Here is an 18,485-nt window from a genome sequence, read left to right as displayed (position 1 = left end):
AATCCTTCCTGGTGGGTTCTATTTTGTTCCGAGTGGCGGATTTGAAATGAAATGGAAGCTGAGTGGTCAACGGCACAAGCTTTTATTCAATGGCCAGAGAACGGAGAAGTGGGAACTAGCTTCACAAATCAACTTCTCAGCTCATGGGGCGCATAAGCAGCTGTTATAAGGGGTCCAGGTTATGAAGGGGAGGAAAATTCATAGTTTTCAGAGAAATGGGCAGGCATTTCTGGGGATCAAGGGTGCCATCTCTTTTCTTTCCTTATTTGGTCATACCCTGCCATTGCCATGGCAACTGTAAACTGTCATGGCGCTGGTGGGTGTGTGATGTAGCGTGGTAATGCATTACAATGAGCCTATAAGGACCTGCAGGGTCTCTGTTAGGTCAAGGCAACTGCCAAGTTGCCTTCAACCAGTGTTAACTGGTTTCGACTATGTGTCTCAGCCTCCTCCTCCTTCCTCTCGTTGTGGTTTCCTGTAAGCTAAAGAGAACATGTCCGGGGTGTTCTGAGCAGGGCTGTGGTTACCGGCTCATGGGTTGGTGGGCCGGGTAACAAACTCACTGTTTTACTTGAAGAATCCAATCAGAGCTGGGATCAGGCCAGACCATCCATTCTTTGGTCACCAGAAGTCCCTTTGCAGGGAGCAAGGGTCAGTTCCTGAAACTCTGATAATGTGATTGGAGCAGAAGGGTGACACATCCTCCTCCTCAGCCAGCAGAGGAGGACCTTCTGGCTCTGGGGAGCCCCAGCTCCTCCTCCTGCATACCTGACATTCTCTCTGTACACCTGAAAGTCCACTGCATTCCTGCCTGTCCCCTGGGAGGGGCTCCCTGAGGCCAGATGGAAATAACACCAAGATGCTGACAGGAGGGACATGCAGCCAATTTATTCCCGGGGAAAAGGAGAAGCCAGTGGGGAATCTGGTAAGATCAGGAAATGCCAGGTCCTCCTGGGTTTCCCATCCAGGAGCCCAGCTCTGCCAGCCCCAACCAGGAGCCGTGAGAACGTCGACCCGGGTCTTGTCTAGGGGAGTCTGAGAGCACAGTCTGCTGTCCTTCCTGTAGGCCTGGGCAGGGGGTTGGAGGCCCCTGGACTGGGATTCAGGAGTCCTGGGCTCTGCTCCAGCCTGTGTCCCTGACCCGCAGGAGGACTTTGGGTCAATATCTTGCTTGGACCCAGGGAACAGGTTGAGAGAATAAAACAAATGACTGTTGGGGAACTTACACTGACAGCCAAGAGAGCCAGAACCTTCTTTAGCCATCAGGAGAAGCAGAGTCACAACACCTAATGATGGCTTCAACCATCACAGACCGGGTCCTGCCTCACTATCCAGGATCTCACACAGAAGACAGAGCTGTCCTCAGACAATGGGGTTCCGGAGTGTCTCTCAGTGGCTGGACCCTCCACTGGTCAGGACCCAGTGAGTTAGTGGCTCTGTGTCCACACATCTCAGGAGCAGCCACTGCCCTCCCATCAGCACAGACCCCCCTTCCCTTTCCTGATCTCCCTCTACCTGCCTGCCCTTTGCTCACTCAGTTCTCTTCAGAGACGTGGCTGCAACCCTGCCCTGGGGAATGTGCTTTCTCCCTCACCCTGGCTGGTGTCCACGCGTCTACTGCTCCACAGATTTTGGCAGAGGCAACCAGGCCTGTGTCCTTGCCTACCTGGAGCCATCCCAGAAAATGAACGGAATCAAGGTCATGAGAGATGATCCCTGAACTGGAAAACATGACGAGGCAGCTAAGTCTGTGGCAGTCAGCAAAGAGGAGACCAGCCCTTCCCTGGAGCGCCCCCATTCATAAGTTTACTAAGGAATAGATAAGTATTACATCATTACATGGCTTCCAACATTCTGGAAGGGAAGTTTCCATAAGCAACATTTGACAAGATTCTGCGCAGCATACACTAATCCATTTCCTAATCTATATTTTTCAATTAAAAAAATAACATAGTTTATGACCAACTCAAGTGATTACATAACTTGCTAAAATGGTGCAATCCACAGTCTCGGGAAACACCGCTCTACTGTGCAGCTGCAAGAGAATGGAGGCCAGAACATAGGGGAGATGTGGGGCTGGGAGGGGAGCTGCTGTCCTTCTGCCCCATGGGACAAAGGGGACATTTGGGACTCTGGTAATTGCGCAAGGATTTCTGCTATGGCAGGATCTTCTCTGGTCTGCTACTCCAGGCTCAACCCTCCTGTCCACCCTCCTCATAGCTCGCAGATGCAGGGATGTTCACAGACACAAATCTGAACTCTCCTCCACTGGTCAGGACCCAACCATGGTGCCCAGTGCACTGAGGATAAAGTCCTGAGTCCTCCCCGAGGCTCACAAGGTACTGACCCTGCCACCCACCTCCAGCCCCCTATCTCTGCCCTGCCCTCCACCCTGTCTGGGCTCAGCCTTAAAATCTTAGCTCAGACATCCCCTCCTCCAGGAAGCTCTCCCTGAACTCCCAAGATGAGTGATGACCCCTCTCCCAGGCTCCCACAATTCCTGCGTTTTCTGAACCCAAACCTGACATTTCTGAGCCATCATGGACTGAGGAGAGTCTGTGATCCCCAATAATGGGAAAGGACCTGCTACTGAGTCATCACTGTGTCCTCAGGGTCACCTGGCACAGGGCTGGGTACACTGCTCATCCTCAGCTACTATTTATTGTCAGGCCCTTGCTTCTGTCATCTCTGTTAGACCAAAAGACAACAGGTCAGCTGGGCCAGGTTGTCTCCATTTTCTGGGAGGAACCTGAGGCTCAGAGAGGTAAAGTCACCTCCTCAGGTTCATTCTGGGAAACCCGGCATGTGGGCACCAATGCCAACCACACACCACCACCAGAGCTGGGCTGTGACGAAATCTCTGTCCCCAACCAGGAGAGACCAGAGCTTACACCGAGGACACCCCCAGAGCTGACCTGGATGTTTCCCTGAATCCCCCACTTCTGCTGGGTCTGGACACTGATGCGGTTCCCCCCTCACAGTGAAGGACACGCTCCGTTCCTCTTTCACTGGGTCCTCGCCCTGGTTTCTGCCTGGAGCGGGTGCATGTCATGGAGGAGCTGAGTCTGGGCCTGGGCTCCAGGTGGAGGGGCGTCTATAGAGCGAGTGTGGAGGCTCCCGCAGGGGAGCAGCGACGCAGAAGGCAGGATGTTTCCACACACAGGGAGGCAGGTAGAGGGACGTGGCTGCCCACATGAGGAACAGGTCACCCTTCCCAGCCCTGGGGAGAAACTTGTCCATTCTGGGTGGTCTCTGTGCCCCCGAGGGATGGAGTTCTGCAGGAGCTGGGGGAGGGGCCTCCCTATCCTCACTGCACGAGGTGACCTGGACCCAAGAACTGACCCCACAGTGTCCCTCAGGGAAGGGGATCCTTCATCTTCTGTCTTCATATCCTGACTCCAAGACGGCTTTTCTCAGGGGACATTCAATCTATCTCCGTCTGAACACCCACGGTAAGGAGTAAAGACTTTGAGAATCTACTGATGGTGGTGGAATTTCTCCTACAGAACTTCACAGACGAGTAATATTGACAATGACCTTGACTACAGCAACCAAACTCAAATGGATTATCTTACCATTCTCTCTCTCTCTCATGAACTCAGTGAAAATTGTGACTTCTGAATGTCCTGCTCCCCACTCCTCCCCCGTGTCTGACACAAAGCCTGGGGCACACGAGGTGCTAAGTGGACAGTGCTCCTGAGGAAATGACCATTAGTGGAGAGACAGAGAAGGAGGTGGGGAGAGCACCCTGGGGGCTGTGGGTCCCAGGGGTCCTCCAGGGCCTTGTTCATGTTCATTCATGAGCCACCTCAGCGTTCTTCCCGCACATTCCCCTGTTCCCCAATCTCGTTCAACCTGGAATTTTCATATGTGTAAAAACTAGTCTCTCACCTGAATGCCCTGAGATGGGGTTTAGTGAGCCCTGGGCTAGAGGTGTGAGGTCAGGGAGCTGACAGGCCCCCAGGGAGGATGTGAGGGGTTAGAATTCCAGGAGAGTGGGAATGAGGCCATTGTGCTGGGCATGAGAGGGAGGCATTTGGGGGAGAGGTTGATGTCAGGGCACCTGCTCCTGCCCCAGGGCCCAGCATGTCTCTGCAGGCCAGGCAGGGGATCCGATGACATCACCAGCTTTACAGTAGGAGTAAAAGCACCTGCTGAGATCGGCTGATCCTCTTTCCACTCCACTGCAGCTGCCCCAGAGCCATAGCTCCCCGATGGTGCATCCTGGGTAAGGAGGATCCAACCCCAAATCCCCTCACCTTCCACAGGCCCATAATCCCAAGACACCCAAACACAGGTGACTAGATTCCACCCTGGACTGCTCCTAGCTTTCCCATGCAACTCATACAGGACAGACACCCCCTCAGACCTTCCCCTGCCCCAAGCTGGGCTCTCCGAGGTGGACCCCTGGCTGCCTGCTCATCCCCACCTCATCCCTCTGCTCTCCCACAGCTCTCTTGGCCGCTCTCTGCATCCTCTGCTCACATGGAGCCCCAGGTGAGTCCAGGAGGGACACTCAGAGGTGGGGTGTGTCTCCCAGAGGGCCTCAGGCTGGGAGTCCCTGCCCTGCTGCCTGGTCACACCAGCTCCGTCTCTGCCAGTGTCCCCCATGGGTGCTCACCTGATGCTGTGCCAGCAACACGTGACCTGTGGGGACAAGTTCTACCACGACCTGCAGCACTGTTGCTGTGATGACTCTGTGGTGCCCTTGGGCAGGACCCGGAAGTGTGGCAACTGCACCTTCAGGGTCTGCTTCGAGCAGTGCTGCCCCCGGTCGCTTAGACCCCAGGAGTCCTTCCTGGTGAAGCTGAAAGGCCAGAGTTGTTCCTTCGCCCCATCCTCGGATGACAGGGTTTGTCGCAGGTGAGGTCTTGTCCCCTCCATGGGATTGGGGGCTGCAGGGGAGTGGGAATCTCAGGATGGCTACTCTGTTCCTAAAGCCGCCCGCTGGCCCTGTCACCTGCTCCCTTCAATATACCTCTCCCTTTTCTCTCCTGGTTTCTCTCTCCCTTTGTGTTTATTTCTCTCAGCCTCTTTGCTGCCCTTCTGTGTCTCTCTCTTCCACTCCTCTGCCATGTTCTGTGCATCCCTCCATCTCTGTCCACCTCTCTCTTGCTCGCTCTCTCTCTCTGTCTCTCTCTTCAGTGTCAGCTGACAGAGGACCCGATGACCAGATGACTGCTGGATTCTGCTTCCTGGAGGAGCCTGGGGAGAGGGGCCTGGTGTGGACTTAGATCTGGGACGTGGAGTGGGTATTTGGGGACTGGAGACACTCAGACTCAGTCCTCCTGTCTCGTTCTTTATCCTCTTCACTCTCAGCCTGAATCTGCCCTTTAATACTCAGGGTGACTAATACTCAGGTGAGTAATAATTCCTGTTCTTCAAAATTCTCTGATGGTGTTGCCTAGGGGGGTCCTGTGATCATAATAAGAACCACAAGGGCTGGTCCAGCCACAACATTGGCTCTGGTTGGGGAAATGTCTGTGGGACTCACCACAAGTAATATGGACCCAGGCGAGTGTCTCAGGCGTTCCTACCCTGCGGCATCACTATCAATAGTCTGAGACCCACACAACACCCATTCATCAGTTGATAGACATTGGGTTTTTTTCCATTTTGGGGTTATTATGAATAATTATGCTGAATATTCTTGTACAAATGAGTGTGGAGAGGTATTTCATTGTGGATTTGATTTGCATTTCCCTAACGTCTAAACATGTTGATTATCTTGTCATAGGTTTATTGGCTCTGTGTATGTCACGTTTGGGGAAATGTCTTTAAATCCTTTCTCCATTTTTTAATTGTATTTTTGGCTTTTTATACTTGACCAGCAAGAGTTTATATTATATGCTGGACACAATTCCCTCATCAGGTATATGATTTGCAAATATTTTCTTTCACTTTGATGACTTTTCACTCTCTTGATGGTGTTCTTTGAAGTACAAAGTTTTTAATTTTAATGAAGTCCAATTTATCTATTGCTCTGTGGTTTTGGTTTCTTCTAAGGAACCATTGCCTATCTCCAGTTCATAAAGACTTCATCCTATGTTTCTTCTATGAGTTTTATAGTTTTAGCTCTTACATTTATTTGTTTGATCCATTTTGAGTTAATTTTTAACATGATGTGAGGTACAAGTCCACTTCATGTTTTGCATATGAATATCCAGTTGTAGAAAACACTATTCTTTCCTCTGTTGAATTGTCTTGGCACCCTTGAATCAATTAACCATAAGAATAAGAGTTTATTCTTGGAGTCTCAATTATATTCCATGGAAATATATGTACATCCTTCTGCCAGTGCCACACTGTCCTGATTATTGTAGCTTAGCCTTAAGTTTGGAAACCAGGAGGTGTGAGTCCTCCAAGTATTTCCTTCTTTGTCAAGATTTTGTTGGCTATTCCGAGCCACTAGCCTATTACAAATTTTAGGTTCTGGTTGTCAATTTCTGCAAAAATAGTGTTTGGGTTTTTATAAAGATTATGTGAATCTTTAGATCAATTTGGGAGAGTATTGCCATCTAAAGAATAATACGTTTTCTAATCCATCACTAAGGAAGGTCTTCTCGTTTATTTAGTTCTTCTGGAAGAATATCTTTGTTTCATAAATAAGTTATTTGACGTTGTCCTTCAGTGCTATCTTCATGCTGTCAGGATAAAATAAAATATTCTGTCTTCTATTTTCCTGTTATGGGCAAGAAAGTACTGACATGTAACCCATTGGTGATGTAAACAGTCATGATTAACTTGTCCACGTCTGTCCTCTCGCCTGAACTTCAGTCTTCAACATGCTCTGTAGTCTCCTGATCTTCACTCCAAGGGCAGGAAGTTCTCTGTGATGACCTCCTCTCTCCCCCAGGGAGCAATCCTGCAATCCAGCTGTTAGGCTGAGTCCTAGATGCTTGACTGTTCTTTGGCTCCTCTTTCTTGTCCAGTTGGCACTACTTCCCTCTAGTGGCATTAGTCCTGGTTTACTGATTCCCAGGCTGTCAAGTCCCTATAGATTCCACTGGTGATGAGTCTTCTGACCATCAGCCCTTGTCTCCATTTCTCTTGCTCTGTATCTGGTGTGTCTACAGCGCTCCCTGCCCTCCCCTCCCCAGCTTCCCCACCCCCTGCTGGTTCCCCCTCTTCCAAGGGGACAAGGACCACACTACTCCTGCCAGTCATTTCTGGGCTGATGCAATTTTTATAGGTATAAATTTTCTCTCCCTTAATATTATTGGGGACCTGCCAACAACCTGCATTAGTATATACTTTTTCATAAAACATAATATGCCCTTAGATGGTGAGGGAATGTGCTGGAAGTCCACTCATGGAACTTAGGATGGTGAGTCCCAAGCTTACCTACAGGCTGGAGAGGATTTGGGGTGAAATCTGCCTGTGTTTTCCTGCATCACTGTTGCCTCCTGACTGTATCTCCTTATGTTCCTCTGGGAGGAGGGAGCTGGAGTCTCTCTTTGCACAGACGTGGGGCTGAGCTCAGGTTACAGAGATGGTGGAGATCATCTGAACTTGTGCATAATGTGGCCCCTTCCTAGACATGTGCCCAAGGACGGGACACCCAGTCACCCCAGCGCCCCACGTGGTGCATCCTCCTCTCATAGGGGATCTAATTGTGGTTGTCCTGTCCACACAGGAAGGTGGGATGACTCATGTATGTGGAAACTGCTCTGTGTTTTTGCTGGGTAGATTCCAGTTTTTTTAATCACAAATATTAAAGTTTTCCGGTCCGACAGTGTTGTATGGGGTGCGTCTGGAGTCCCTGCGTGGAGCGTGTCCGGCCCTACCAGGGAATTTATCAGCCTCTCATTCTCTGTTCTAAAGCCCCTCCTACTTCTATTGGGTTGCGTGGTTTCTGTTTGCTGGGAGCGCTGATGCAGAGCATGTTAAGCAGGGGAAGGATCTGGTGTGAGCGTCCAGGTGGTGGCCACTGAAAGCCCTGTTGCAGGAAACAGGAATCAGGCCTGAAACCAAAGAACACAGGAGGAGCGAAAAGCAACCTGCCCTCACCCCATCAGCAAGCAGGAGACAGGGCCTGAGGCACTGGGCAGTCCCTGTCCTGCATAGTTGACCTTCTCCCTGCACAGCTGACATTCCTCCATGTCCCTGCCTGTCCCCTGGAGGGGCTCCCTGAGGACGATGGAAATAACACCCCAGTGCTGCCAGGAGGTGGTTTCAGTCTATTTAGCCCCTGGGGAAAAGGGTCAGCCAATGAGAAAGGCTGTGACTGGAGGAAACACAATTTCCTTCTGTCTTTCACATTCCAGAAGCACAGATCTCCCAGCACCGCCCAGGAGCTGTGGGAACGTCTTACTTGGGGTTTGATAGGGGTGCCTGACACCAGGGCCTGCTCGCCCTTTCCAGAGGGCTGGTTCTAGGACTGATGGAGGCCACTGGCTGGGTGCTTGGTGTCTGAGTCCAGTCCAGACTGTGTCTGTAATCCACAGAGGGGCCGCCTATCAGGATCTTCCCTACACAGAGGAAACTGAGCAGAGGGAATTCAACCATTGGGGTTTCTACATCTCTTATTTCCCGTGAGAACGTGAGTGTCCTCTGGTGTCTGGAGGAGACAGAGTCTCCAACACCTGGGTACATGGCTGTGGCCCTGGCAGGGCTAGTCTTTGGTGTCACAGAGTTTTAAGTGCAGTAGAGACAGCAGACTGGTCCCTTGACAGTGACAACGAGACTGGGTAGAGCAGAGGCAGCTGGCTGTAGGATTTTTGCTGGTGGTGGTGGTGGTTTGTGGTGCCTAGTGATCCCTGCTGGATGCAGAACAGCCCCTCAAGCAGGAATGTATATGGTGATCAGGAGGAATGACATAGGAGCACTAATGTACATGAAATAAAGTTTATTACACACACAGAAGACAACAATAGGATTCCCCAAGGAGAAGGCTCAGGTTTTATCTGGAGGGAAGTGGGGTCATTAGCTTTGGCTTTTATTTTTGGCTAGGAGTGGGTCAGGTCTTGTTTCTTATGGTTTGAACTTCCTGTAGGGGTGAAGGGAGGGAGCCTGCAGACTTTCAGAGCTGGCCAGGAAGTGAGGCTGAAGAGAGCACCTGTGGCTTGAAAGCTGTCAGAGAGAAACATCCAGAAGATGTCTCCCTCTTGGTTACAGAAAGTTGAACAGGGCTATCTGTAAGGGCGTCTTTCACACTTTGAGGAGGGGCAGAGGCATGATTTGAAACCAGGGCTGCCTGACTCCAAGGCCTCAATGCTGTTGAGTTATGGATCTCAGTGTCCACACATCTCAGGACCAGCCACTGCCCTCCAGCACAGCCTCTGAGCCCCTGCCCTGTCCTGATCTCCCTCCACATTCCTGCCTCAGAGCCTGACTCAGCCACCCTGAGACACCAGGCCCCAGGCTCCAGCTGGGCTCCTCCTGCCCCAGAGACGCCAACTCCAGCCCTGCCCTGTTTAGTGTGCTCCTCTCTCTGACCCTGGCTCCAGGATCAACCTCACTCTCTTCACAGCAGAGACAACCAGGCTGGGTTCCAAGCCAGTCTGCAGCCTATTCAGGAAACACCTGGAATCCAGGAAATGACAGCTGGACCCCTTCCTGGATGACATGAAGGGCAGTTTAAGGCAGCGGCTCTTGGGGAAGGAGGAGGCGAGCCCGTGGCTGGAGCCGTCTCCATCCCTCTGCTTGCTAACTGTTTGGCCTCCATTCCCCAGGAAGAACTGATGTCACAGCATTCTGTGGCTCGCACACAGTCCAAAGAAAGTTTCTTTCAACAATAGTGGATAAGATTCTCTGTAGTGCACACTCTTCTATTCTCTAATCTGTTTTTACTTTCAAATTTTAAAACCATAACAGTTATGAACTACTCAATTTTTTTACAGCCTCTTAGAGGTCTGGAAACCACTGCTCTACCTGCAGCTGTAGGGACAGGAGGCTAAAGAGCAGGGAGAGATGGGGCTGGGCAGGCAAGTGCTGCCCCTGCTCCCCACGGAGAGAACTCAGACATTTAGGACTCTGGCAACTGCACAATTATTTCTGTTACAGCAGCCTCCTGCCTGGTCTCCTGTCTCCTGTGCACCCTCCTCACAGCAGACAGACACCAGGATGTGCCACAAGTCTGACTGTAGCCGGACTGGAGAGTCAGGTCGCCCAGGTTCTTGGTCACCGTAAGTGAGGAATTCAGACACCGACACACCGGGAACAGCAAGCAAGCAAAGATTCAGTAGAGGAAAGGTCAGATACACTCCAAGTGAGGAGCTGGCACTGCTAGAGAGGGCATCAGCCCCGAGTCTTGGGTTAGTTTTATTTTTATTTGGGCCGTTAGAAGGGTATTAACATTATCTGTTTATCTGCCAATAATGGCTTTTCCCCCACCCACACGTTGGGAGGGGGAGTTCTTGTCATTCAAGGGGAATCTCTGGAACTGTCATGGCAGTCATCCCCCGTGGAAGGGGGGCTAATGCATGTGGAATTTGTAGTTGAATTAAAGAAAGTTCCATGTCCTCTAGAGGTGTAGAGAAGAAGCCTTTGTATGTGCTGTTTGTGCACCCGTTATTTTTATCGTCATGGTTGACGGCCTCCGACTCTGGGAGTGGTGTCAGGCAGGTCTCAGTTCCCCTTTATCTGCATCTTGTAGGATGCCAGCAAGACGTTCCACTGATGCAGCAAGGTCTCCAGCCATGATCCTCTGCTCATGTCTACCCAGCTACCTATCTCACGACCACTTCCATCTTCTTCTTGTGATCCATCCAGGGCTCCCAGTGCACTGAGGATAAAATCCACAGTCCTCACGGAGGCCTGCAAGGTGACCACCCCTACCGCCCCCTCTCCCTGCCTGCCCTCTGCCCTCCCAGTGCTCAGCCTCTCTGAAATAGTCACAGTTCTCTCCCATTCTTAAAATCTCACCTCACAAGTCCCCTCCTGCAGCTAAACACCTATGACCCCTGTGTATCCTGTCAGCCCCACTCACTCTAGGTCATCAGTGTCTGGGGTGGCCTGTGTTCTCCACTGGACAGTAAGACTCAGACAGACAGGGCCTGGGCCTAAGTCACCATGTGTCCCCAGCATTATCTAGCTCAGGGCTGAGCACAAAGCAGATGCTCAGAGAATAGTGAGTGAATAAATGGATGGATGGATGGATGGAAGGATGGATGGATGGATGGATGGATGGATGGATGGATGGATGATGGATGAAAGCACTGTTTTCCACGTGTGTCTGACTGGATGTTTGCATCTTCACATAACTTCGCAGAATTGTTGCCTGAAGTTCTTTGCAAACCTCTTTCCCTTCCAGTTGTCTCCCCCACCCCTGTGTCCTCCTCATGCGATGTTTCTGCACAGCTGTGCCCGTGGGGCCCCCCTGCTGGGGAAGGGTCCCAGCCTCCCCTTCTGACATTAGAAGCATCTCTCTCCTCCCACCCCATCACCATGAATGTGGGCCTGAGGGACTTGGGTGATTTCTGGGCCTGGAGGGGTCTGCCCTCAGGGGCGTCCACTTGCTCCTGTCACGTTGGTCTTGAGGCCTGAGGCCTGTGGAGGCCCCTCGAGGCTCACTGTCGGCTTCCCTGGGCTTGCAGGCCCCAGACGCCTTCCCTTCTCACCTGCACAGCGCCCCCTACTGGAGCTCTTTCAGACCCCCCCAGAATCCCCTCCCCTGGGGCCCCCACACACACACACACACACACACACTCACCAAGCAACAGCATCTCTGCCACGTTCCTTCTGCAGCCTCCTCCCTGACCCCCTGGCCTCCACCAGGCCCCAGACCCTCCCTCACAGCAGGATCTCGTCCCAAAGACCCTTTTCCAGGGCCCCCCAGCTGGACCTGGTGATGGTGAGACCCTCCCCACAGCAGTAGGATCTTGTCCTGGGCGACACGGCAAGTCCCGCCTCTGCTCACAGCCTGCCTGCCAGGCTCACTTCCCTGGAGGAAAAGCCTCAGCCTTGACTGGTGACCTCCTTAGGGGGCTGAGACCCTCCCACTTTCTTTGCCTAGGGGAGAAAGAAGAGGAGGAGGGGCTTAGTCTGAGGGGAGGGGTAGAGAGGTAGGGAGACTCAAGTTCCACAACTGAGCTTGTGGGGAAGGGGTTTCTGAGCTCCACACACAGCAGACCCCAGTCTGTTGTGGGACGACGTTCTCTCAGCAGGGGCAGCCACAGCTGGGCAGACACAGGGCTGGACTCCGACGGGCCAGTCCGTGGGTTGGGGGGCACAGAGACCCTGAACACCCGGACCAGACAGACTTCAGCCCCCCCACCTCCTCAGCCAGACAGAATCTAGGACTCTTGAGGCACAGACTTGGGGTCCTGGGCCAAGCTGATGGCGAGTTTGGGTCCTTGGAAGGCTCTGGGGCTCACCGTTAACACGTAGAGTAAGGTGGTCTGGGCCTTCCGCTACAAGACGGACAATGAAAGGGGATGCTGGAAACCACAGCTTTCAAATCGCCCACGCAGACTGTGACGGACCAGTGACCCGAGGGACTCAAGGGTGGGTGTGGAAGCATTTAACTGTATTAATATTACTTAGACACAACCTGCTGCCACCTTGAAGCTAACCAAGCCTCCCTACAAGAGCTCGGCCCATGACCTTGCCTTCATTTTCATAGGAAGATCTCTTCAGGGGGAGATTAGAGCCTCCTTAGGGTGACCTGCAGTGTGCGGAGGCACGTTTTCCAACTGAGCCTGCGCAAGCGGATACCCGCCTCTGCCTTTTGAATATTCATTCCCCAACCAAAATACAAGTTCCTGCTTCCTTTGGAAATGATTCGTCGTGGCCCTCTATTTACTACAAATACACCTTACTTTGTGAGACAACTTCCACTGGTGTAGACTCTTATTTAACTCGCCAGGAGGCGAGCCCACTTGGTTTGGTATCAAGACCTCTGGACAGGAATGGGGTTAGTGTCCCCCCCAGGACACCAGAGCCCTGAGCCACCTGCTGCTCCTGTTGCTGCTGCTGGAGGAGTCGCGGGGGTTCCCCCCTGGTGAGCGCCTGGGCGGCGGTGGGAGGTGGGGGAGTCTGTGTGCGGATGGGGGACCCGGCTTCGTGTGGGGCTGGCGGGAGGAGAGGGGACGTTAGGACTTGCGGAGGGCGCGCTTGCAGGGGGCTCTACGGAAGGGGGCAGGAGTGTTTGAGGGGCGTGGCTCGGAGAGGGGATGTGGGGAGGGTCTGGCGGGTCCTCAGGGTGGTGGTGTGGGCGCCGTGTTTCCTGGGACGGAGGGTCCGCAGGAGGCAGGTGAGGGTCTGGGGGGCTGGGAGGCGGGGGCGGGGAGGGCGGGGAGGGTTCCCCGGAGACACGCGGAGAGGGGGGCGGTGAGTGTCCCAGGCAGTCCGCAGGGGGGCGATGTCTGGATGGGGTGTCCGCAGGGAGCCAGTGAGTACTTGGGGGCTGTGGTGGGGGACGGTGAGGGTCTCTGGGGAAGGCAGGGAGGCAGGTGAGGGTTTGGAGGAGGCACTGTGGGGGCGGGAAGTGTGGGAGGGGGGCTGCGATGAAACTAGCAGTGAGTGAGGGAAGTAGCAAGGAGCATGTGGGCGGCCACGGAAGGGGATGGCGTGTGTCCTTGTGAAGGGGGAAGATCAGCAGGGAAGTTGGTATTTGGGTGCTGTGGGGGAAGAGGCAGAATCCCCCTCTGCCCTTTTCCTGAAGGTTCTTATGGCTGGCCAAATAATTAACAAGACAGGTTAGCAGGAGAAAATAATACCAAGTTTAATAACATATATACATGGGAGAAACCAGGGACACTGCGTTTCTCAACACAATAGCAGGAATTCTTGTCTTAAATACCATGTTCAGCCAATGACAAAGGAGGATGTTGGGGGTGGGGAGTCAGTTACAAGAGATTACCACTAAAGCACAGTAAACAAGAGTAAGGTTATTATGCAGATTTAAGGCCTCACCTTCCACATTGATAAGTTTCTAGAAATGAGGTCATCCCCCCTCTTCCCGATACAGAGAGGGAGATACCTTCACAAATGGAGATTTCCCTTATAAATGTAAATGTTGGTCTGGCAACTCCTCGCAGGGCCATCCAGAGAATGTGGCCAGAGAGACAGAACTTCCGATAACATGGGCTTGTTGGTGCCGTTCCTATTGTAACATCTATTTTACATTATATCACAGCCATCATATAGAAGATCTGTTCCAGGAAGGAGTTACTATGTCAAATTCTTTAGGCAGTTAGTGGGGGAGGTCAAATGTCCCTCAGAGAAGACAATCAAGGTAAAGAGATAGATTTCAGAGTGGCCAAATCTTGATCTCCCACAGGGCCATGGTAGGGGATGGTGAGTATCTGGGGTCCACGGAAGGGGCGGGAGGCTGAGGGGCTGCAGTATGGGGGTGGTAAAGGTCTGGGGAGGTGGACCAGGATGGAGGCAGGTGAGGGTCTTGGGGGACATCAGATTTGTGCTGGCCTTATGAAACATATCTGTGGTGCTCTCTCGTGTTCCATCTTCCACTACAGTTTGTGTAAGACTATTGTTTTAATCTTAAACGTTTGTTAGAATTAACCAATGAAGCCATCTGGGCCTGGAGTTTTCTTGCTGGGAAATATTTAATCATGGCCTTAATTTCTTAATATTTAAGAGACTATTGACTTGTTCTCCTTATATCAGCTTTGGTAAGATGAATTATTTTTTGAGAAATTTGTCCATTTTTATTGTATGTAATTTTCTATTTCATTGATTTCTCCTTTTACTTTAATTATGTCTTTTGACTTTTGTTATGTATTTTATGTTCTTTTACTAATTTCTTGAGACTGACGCTGAGAGGGTTCAATGTTTAGTCTTTCTTTTTTTCTAATATATGCATTTAAGGCTGTTAATTGTTTTCCATTCACTACTTTATAGCTGCACTCCCAAGGTGCGATATGGATTGTTTTCATTCTCATCAGTTCAAAATATTTTGTAATTTCCCTTCTGATTTCTTCTTTGACTCATGGAAAAATCAAATGTGCTGTTTAATTTCCAAGCAATTGGGGGTTATCTAGATATCTTTTTTTTAAATTGATTTCTAGCTTATTACACAGTGGTCAGATAACATATTCTGAATGGTTTCAATCCTCTGACACTTCTGGAACCACTCTTCATGTCTCTGTGTGGCTGATTTTGGCAAAGGTTCCACGTGCACATAGAAATGCCGTCTGTTCCATGTGGGTCAACTGTGTCAGATTAATTCTGTGGTTCAGACTGTGTACCTTACGGATTTTATGTCTGCTTGTTCTCTGGTTATTGTGAGAGAGGTGTTAACATCTCTCGAAGTGTTTTGGATCTGTCTCTCATTTTAGTTTTGCTAATTTTGCTTTATGTATTATAAAGCTATGTAATTGGAAATATACAGATTTATGATGGTGAAATCTCCCATTGCATGGGCCTCTCTTTACTCCAATAATGCTTTTTGTCTTAAAACCTGCTCTGATGTTAGTAGAGTGATGCCAGCCTTCTTCTGGTTAGAGCTGACATTTCTATCATTTTTCCATCCTTTCCATTTCAGTCTTCCGATGTTTTTGTGCGACTCTTATATGCAACATAATTTGATTTTGTGATTTTTTTTCTTTTAACCATATCTGATAACCTTACTCTTTTACATGGGGTTTTTAGTCCACTCACATTAATGTAATTACTGTTGTGTGTGGGTTTATATCTACCATCTCGCTCTATATCTTCTATTTAGCCAATTTCCTTTGTTTCTCTTTTTCTTTCCTTCTTTTGGATATCTAGCTTTTTCAATGCTCTATTATTTTCTTTGTTTCTGTTTATCCTGATTAAAGCTGAGAGCTTCCTGAACCTGGTGTTGATGTCTTTCATCTGTTCTGAACAATTCTTGGCTATTATCTCTTTGAATAATGCCAGTGTTGCATTTTCTCTCTTCTCTCCTGAAACTCCAATTACACAGATGACAGGGTCGCACATGTCACTTATGCTTAGCTTCTTTCTTTCTCCATTCGCATTTCTCTAAGCTTCTGTTTTTCTTTTGCCATTTTCCCATCCTCCAGCTCACTAATCCTGTTTTTCTCTGTCTAATCTGCTGCAGATCCCATCCAGTGAATTCAAAACTTCAGATATTGTGTATTTCCTTACTAGAATTCCCATTTTATTTTTATACATTTCCGTTCTCTAGTAAAATCCTCTTTCCTTTCAAATATTTTGCCCATTTTCTTCTATTTTCTTAAACATGTTAATATTAAAATTTTTTTCTGCTAACATCAACATTGGGATCGTTTGTAGGTTGGGTCCAATTCTCTGGGATCTTCTCCATTTCTTGATTACCAGTTTTGTATTCCTGCCTCTTTGGAGGTCAAGAAATTCACGTTGAATCCTGGACATTACCTACATTACAGCTGTCATGGCTTCACTTGATGTTATTTTCCGCCCAGGAAAGGTTGATTCTTTTCCTGGGTTCAGCAGACAATACAAGGGCCTTATCGCCTCAATTCAATCAGGATCGACCTGGGTCAGCACAGGGTCACAGTTCTAGTAGGATTCCGTAATCGGCACTGTGACCTTCAGAGGTTTCAGCTGAGAGCGTGGCAGTTCTCTTCTCAGTCCTGAAAGACTGGAGGAGATTTCCGTTCTGCCCTTCGGGGGTTGCCAGTCTCCCGCCCTGTGCAGCTGTGATCTCAGTCATTTCTGCTTCTCTCTCTGCCCAAATATACTCCTGCTTTCTCTTCCACGTCTTAACGCCTCTCTTCTCTCTTTCCACCCGAATCTTTTTGCCTGACCCTCTCTTCCTTTCATCCTGTCCATCACAAAACACTCTGCTTGGTTCCTTGCACTCCCCTCTGGGATGGGTCAGGACAGAGCAGCCTGATTTAAATGACTCAAGACAGAGGCAGCTGTTAGAAACCTTGAACTTGGCAGGACAAATCACCCACGTGTCCTCCTCCCTCAGGAACCCACACTCTTCTCCACTACGACCTCATGGCCCTGTCCCTGGACAGGCCTGAGAAGCCCCAGTTCCTGGCCCTGGGATACTTTGATGATGAGCTCTTCTTGCGCTATGATGGTGAGAGCCACAGCGCAGAGCCCTGGGGTCTAGGGATCAAGATGGACCTGGGAGCTGAGACCTGGGAGAGAGAAACCAAGGACCTGAAGAGGAAGGAGCAGTAGCTCAGACAGATGCTGACAGAGGTCATGGGCCAGCAGGGCCAGGGGTGGGGTGAGTGGGGGCAGAGCCAGGGGCATGTGGGTCAGAGTCTGGTCCCTGCCCTGTTTATCCTGCAGCTGGGGGAGGGGAGGGCACAGCAAGGCTGGAATTGCACAGAGATGTGAGGCTCCCCTGATGCTGCACCAGGTACCTCACATTTGGGTGGAGGAGACGACATACCCCTCTGGGCTGGAGTCCTGCTGGGTGGAGAGGTTCAGGCACAGTGAGGTGACAGGTCACTGCCTGGGGTGGGCCAGGCCTTCACTCCCTCCAGGCCACATTGGGCTGTGAGCTCCAGGGAGACAGCACTAGAGGCTTCTGGCACGTGGGCTACAATGGGCAGGACTTCCTCACCTTTGACTCACAGACCCTCACTTGGACAGTGGCAACGCCCTCAGCCCAGCACATCAAGAAGCTCTGGGAGACCCAAGGCCCCAGGGCTGATCTGGTTAAGACTTTCCTGGGTATGACTTGTCCTGCCCAACTCTGGAGATACCTGGCCTCCTGGAGGGGCCTCCTGGATAATAGAGATACTGACCCTGGGCAAAAGGCTCCACCCACTGGGCCTGCCCCTGGATCCTACAAGGAAGAGAACTTCTCTGCTGTTCTCTGAGGGGCTATCCTGCCCTGGCCTTAGGTTAGGTGCTGAATTCTGACTGAATTGTCGGAGAGGCACACCCATGTGGGTGAGGTGTCTCCTCTGGACCCATTGCTGGTCCATCAGCTGGAGAAGTGGAGAGTCCCAGGATGTGGGCCCAGATCTCAGACCTCAGGCCCCAGGCAGGCAGGAGAAGGAAACCTTTTCTCTCCAAGACCCTCATTCTCTGGGATGTTGACTTTGAGGGGAGGTTACATCTAGGTTTGAACTCCTTGGTAGAGGCCCTAAGATGGGGCCAAGTTGGCTGGGAGCCAAGATAGAAGAGAATATTCCAGCTCTGGAGTAAGGGTCACGTATTCAAATGCAAACCACCCAGAATCATATTCCCAGGGTCATCCCAGTTTTGTTCTGCTTTCACGTTTACAAAAATCCAGTTTAAAGTTTCCCCCTTTTCTAAGTCTTGTGACAGAGAATAAAAAGAAAAAGTAGATACTGGTGTGTGTTGTGGGGGTTGGCGGATGAAAATACCCATAATCAGGCAGAGGTCCCCAAAGGAATGTAAGGCCCAGAAGGAAAGGATCAGGCTGCGGGGCCAGCTGGCCATCCTTGTGGACAATCCCTCCATTGTCTCCTGGAGCATGTGGAACCGATTCTGTTGGGGAGGAAGGAGGTACATTACCGAGGCTGGATTCTCACTCTTAATAGAACAGAGCAGCCCCTCTGTCCCATCAGTACCTACAAATTCTTCAGAACCGTGTGCTGAGCATCTCAGGTGGATCCGATGGC

General features: G+C 50.8%; 2 protein-coding genes and 1 pseudogene across 2 annotated transcripts in view; 2 read left to right on the top strand and 1 right to left on the bottom strand.

Moving 5' to 3' along the window:
* LOC131397613 (insulin growth factor-like family member 1) overlaps nucleotides 1-5,155 on the top strand; it is a 30,123-nt gene extending 24,968 nt beyond the window's left edge. Inside the window, exons 2-4 of the mRNA XM_058530714.1 lie at nucleotides 4,453-4,497; nucleotides 4,602-4,863; nucleotides 5,146-5,155. Coding sequence (XP_058386697.1) covers nucleotides 4,453-4,497; nucleotides 4,602-4,863; nucleotides 5,146-5,155 — 317 coding nt within the window. The remainder of the gene's footprint in view (nucleotides 1-4,452; nucleotides 4,498-4,601; nucleotides 4,864-5,145) is intronic.
* Nucleotides 1-18,485, bottom strand: part of LOC131397039 (MHC class I-like protein MILL2) — a 313,559-nt gene that overhangs the window by 211,383 nt on the left and 83,691 nt on the right. The gene's annotated exons all lie outside the window — the stretch shown is intronic.
* Nucleotides 14,326-17,714, top strand: LOC131397612 (MHC class I-like protein MILL1; annotated as a pseudogene).

The sequence above is a fragment of the Diceros bicornis genome, chromosome 34 (assembly GCF_020826845.1).
Source record: "Diceros bicornis minor isolate mBicDic1 chromosome 34, mDicBic1.mat.cur, whole genome shotgun sequence".
Taxonomy (NCBI): domain Eukaryota; kingdom Metazoa; phylum Chordata; class Mammalia; order Perissodactyla; family Rhinocerotidae; genus Diceros; species Diceros bicornis.
The sequence above is the reverse complement of the archived record's forward strand: the minus strand, read 5'-3'. Positions and strand labels throughout refer to the sequence as shown.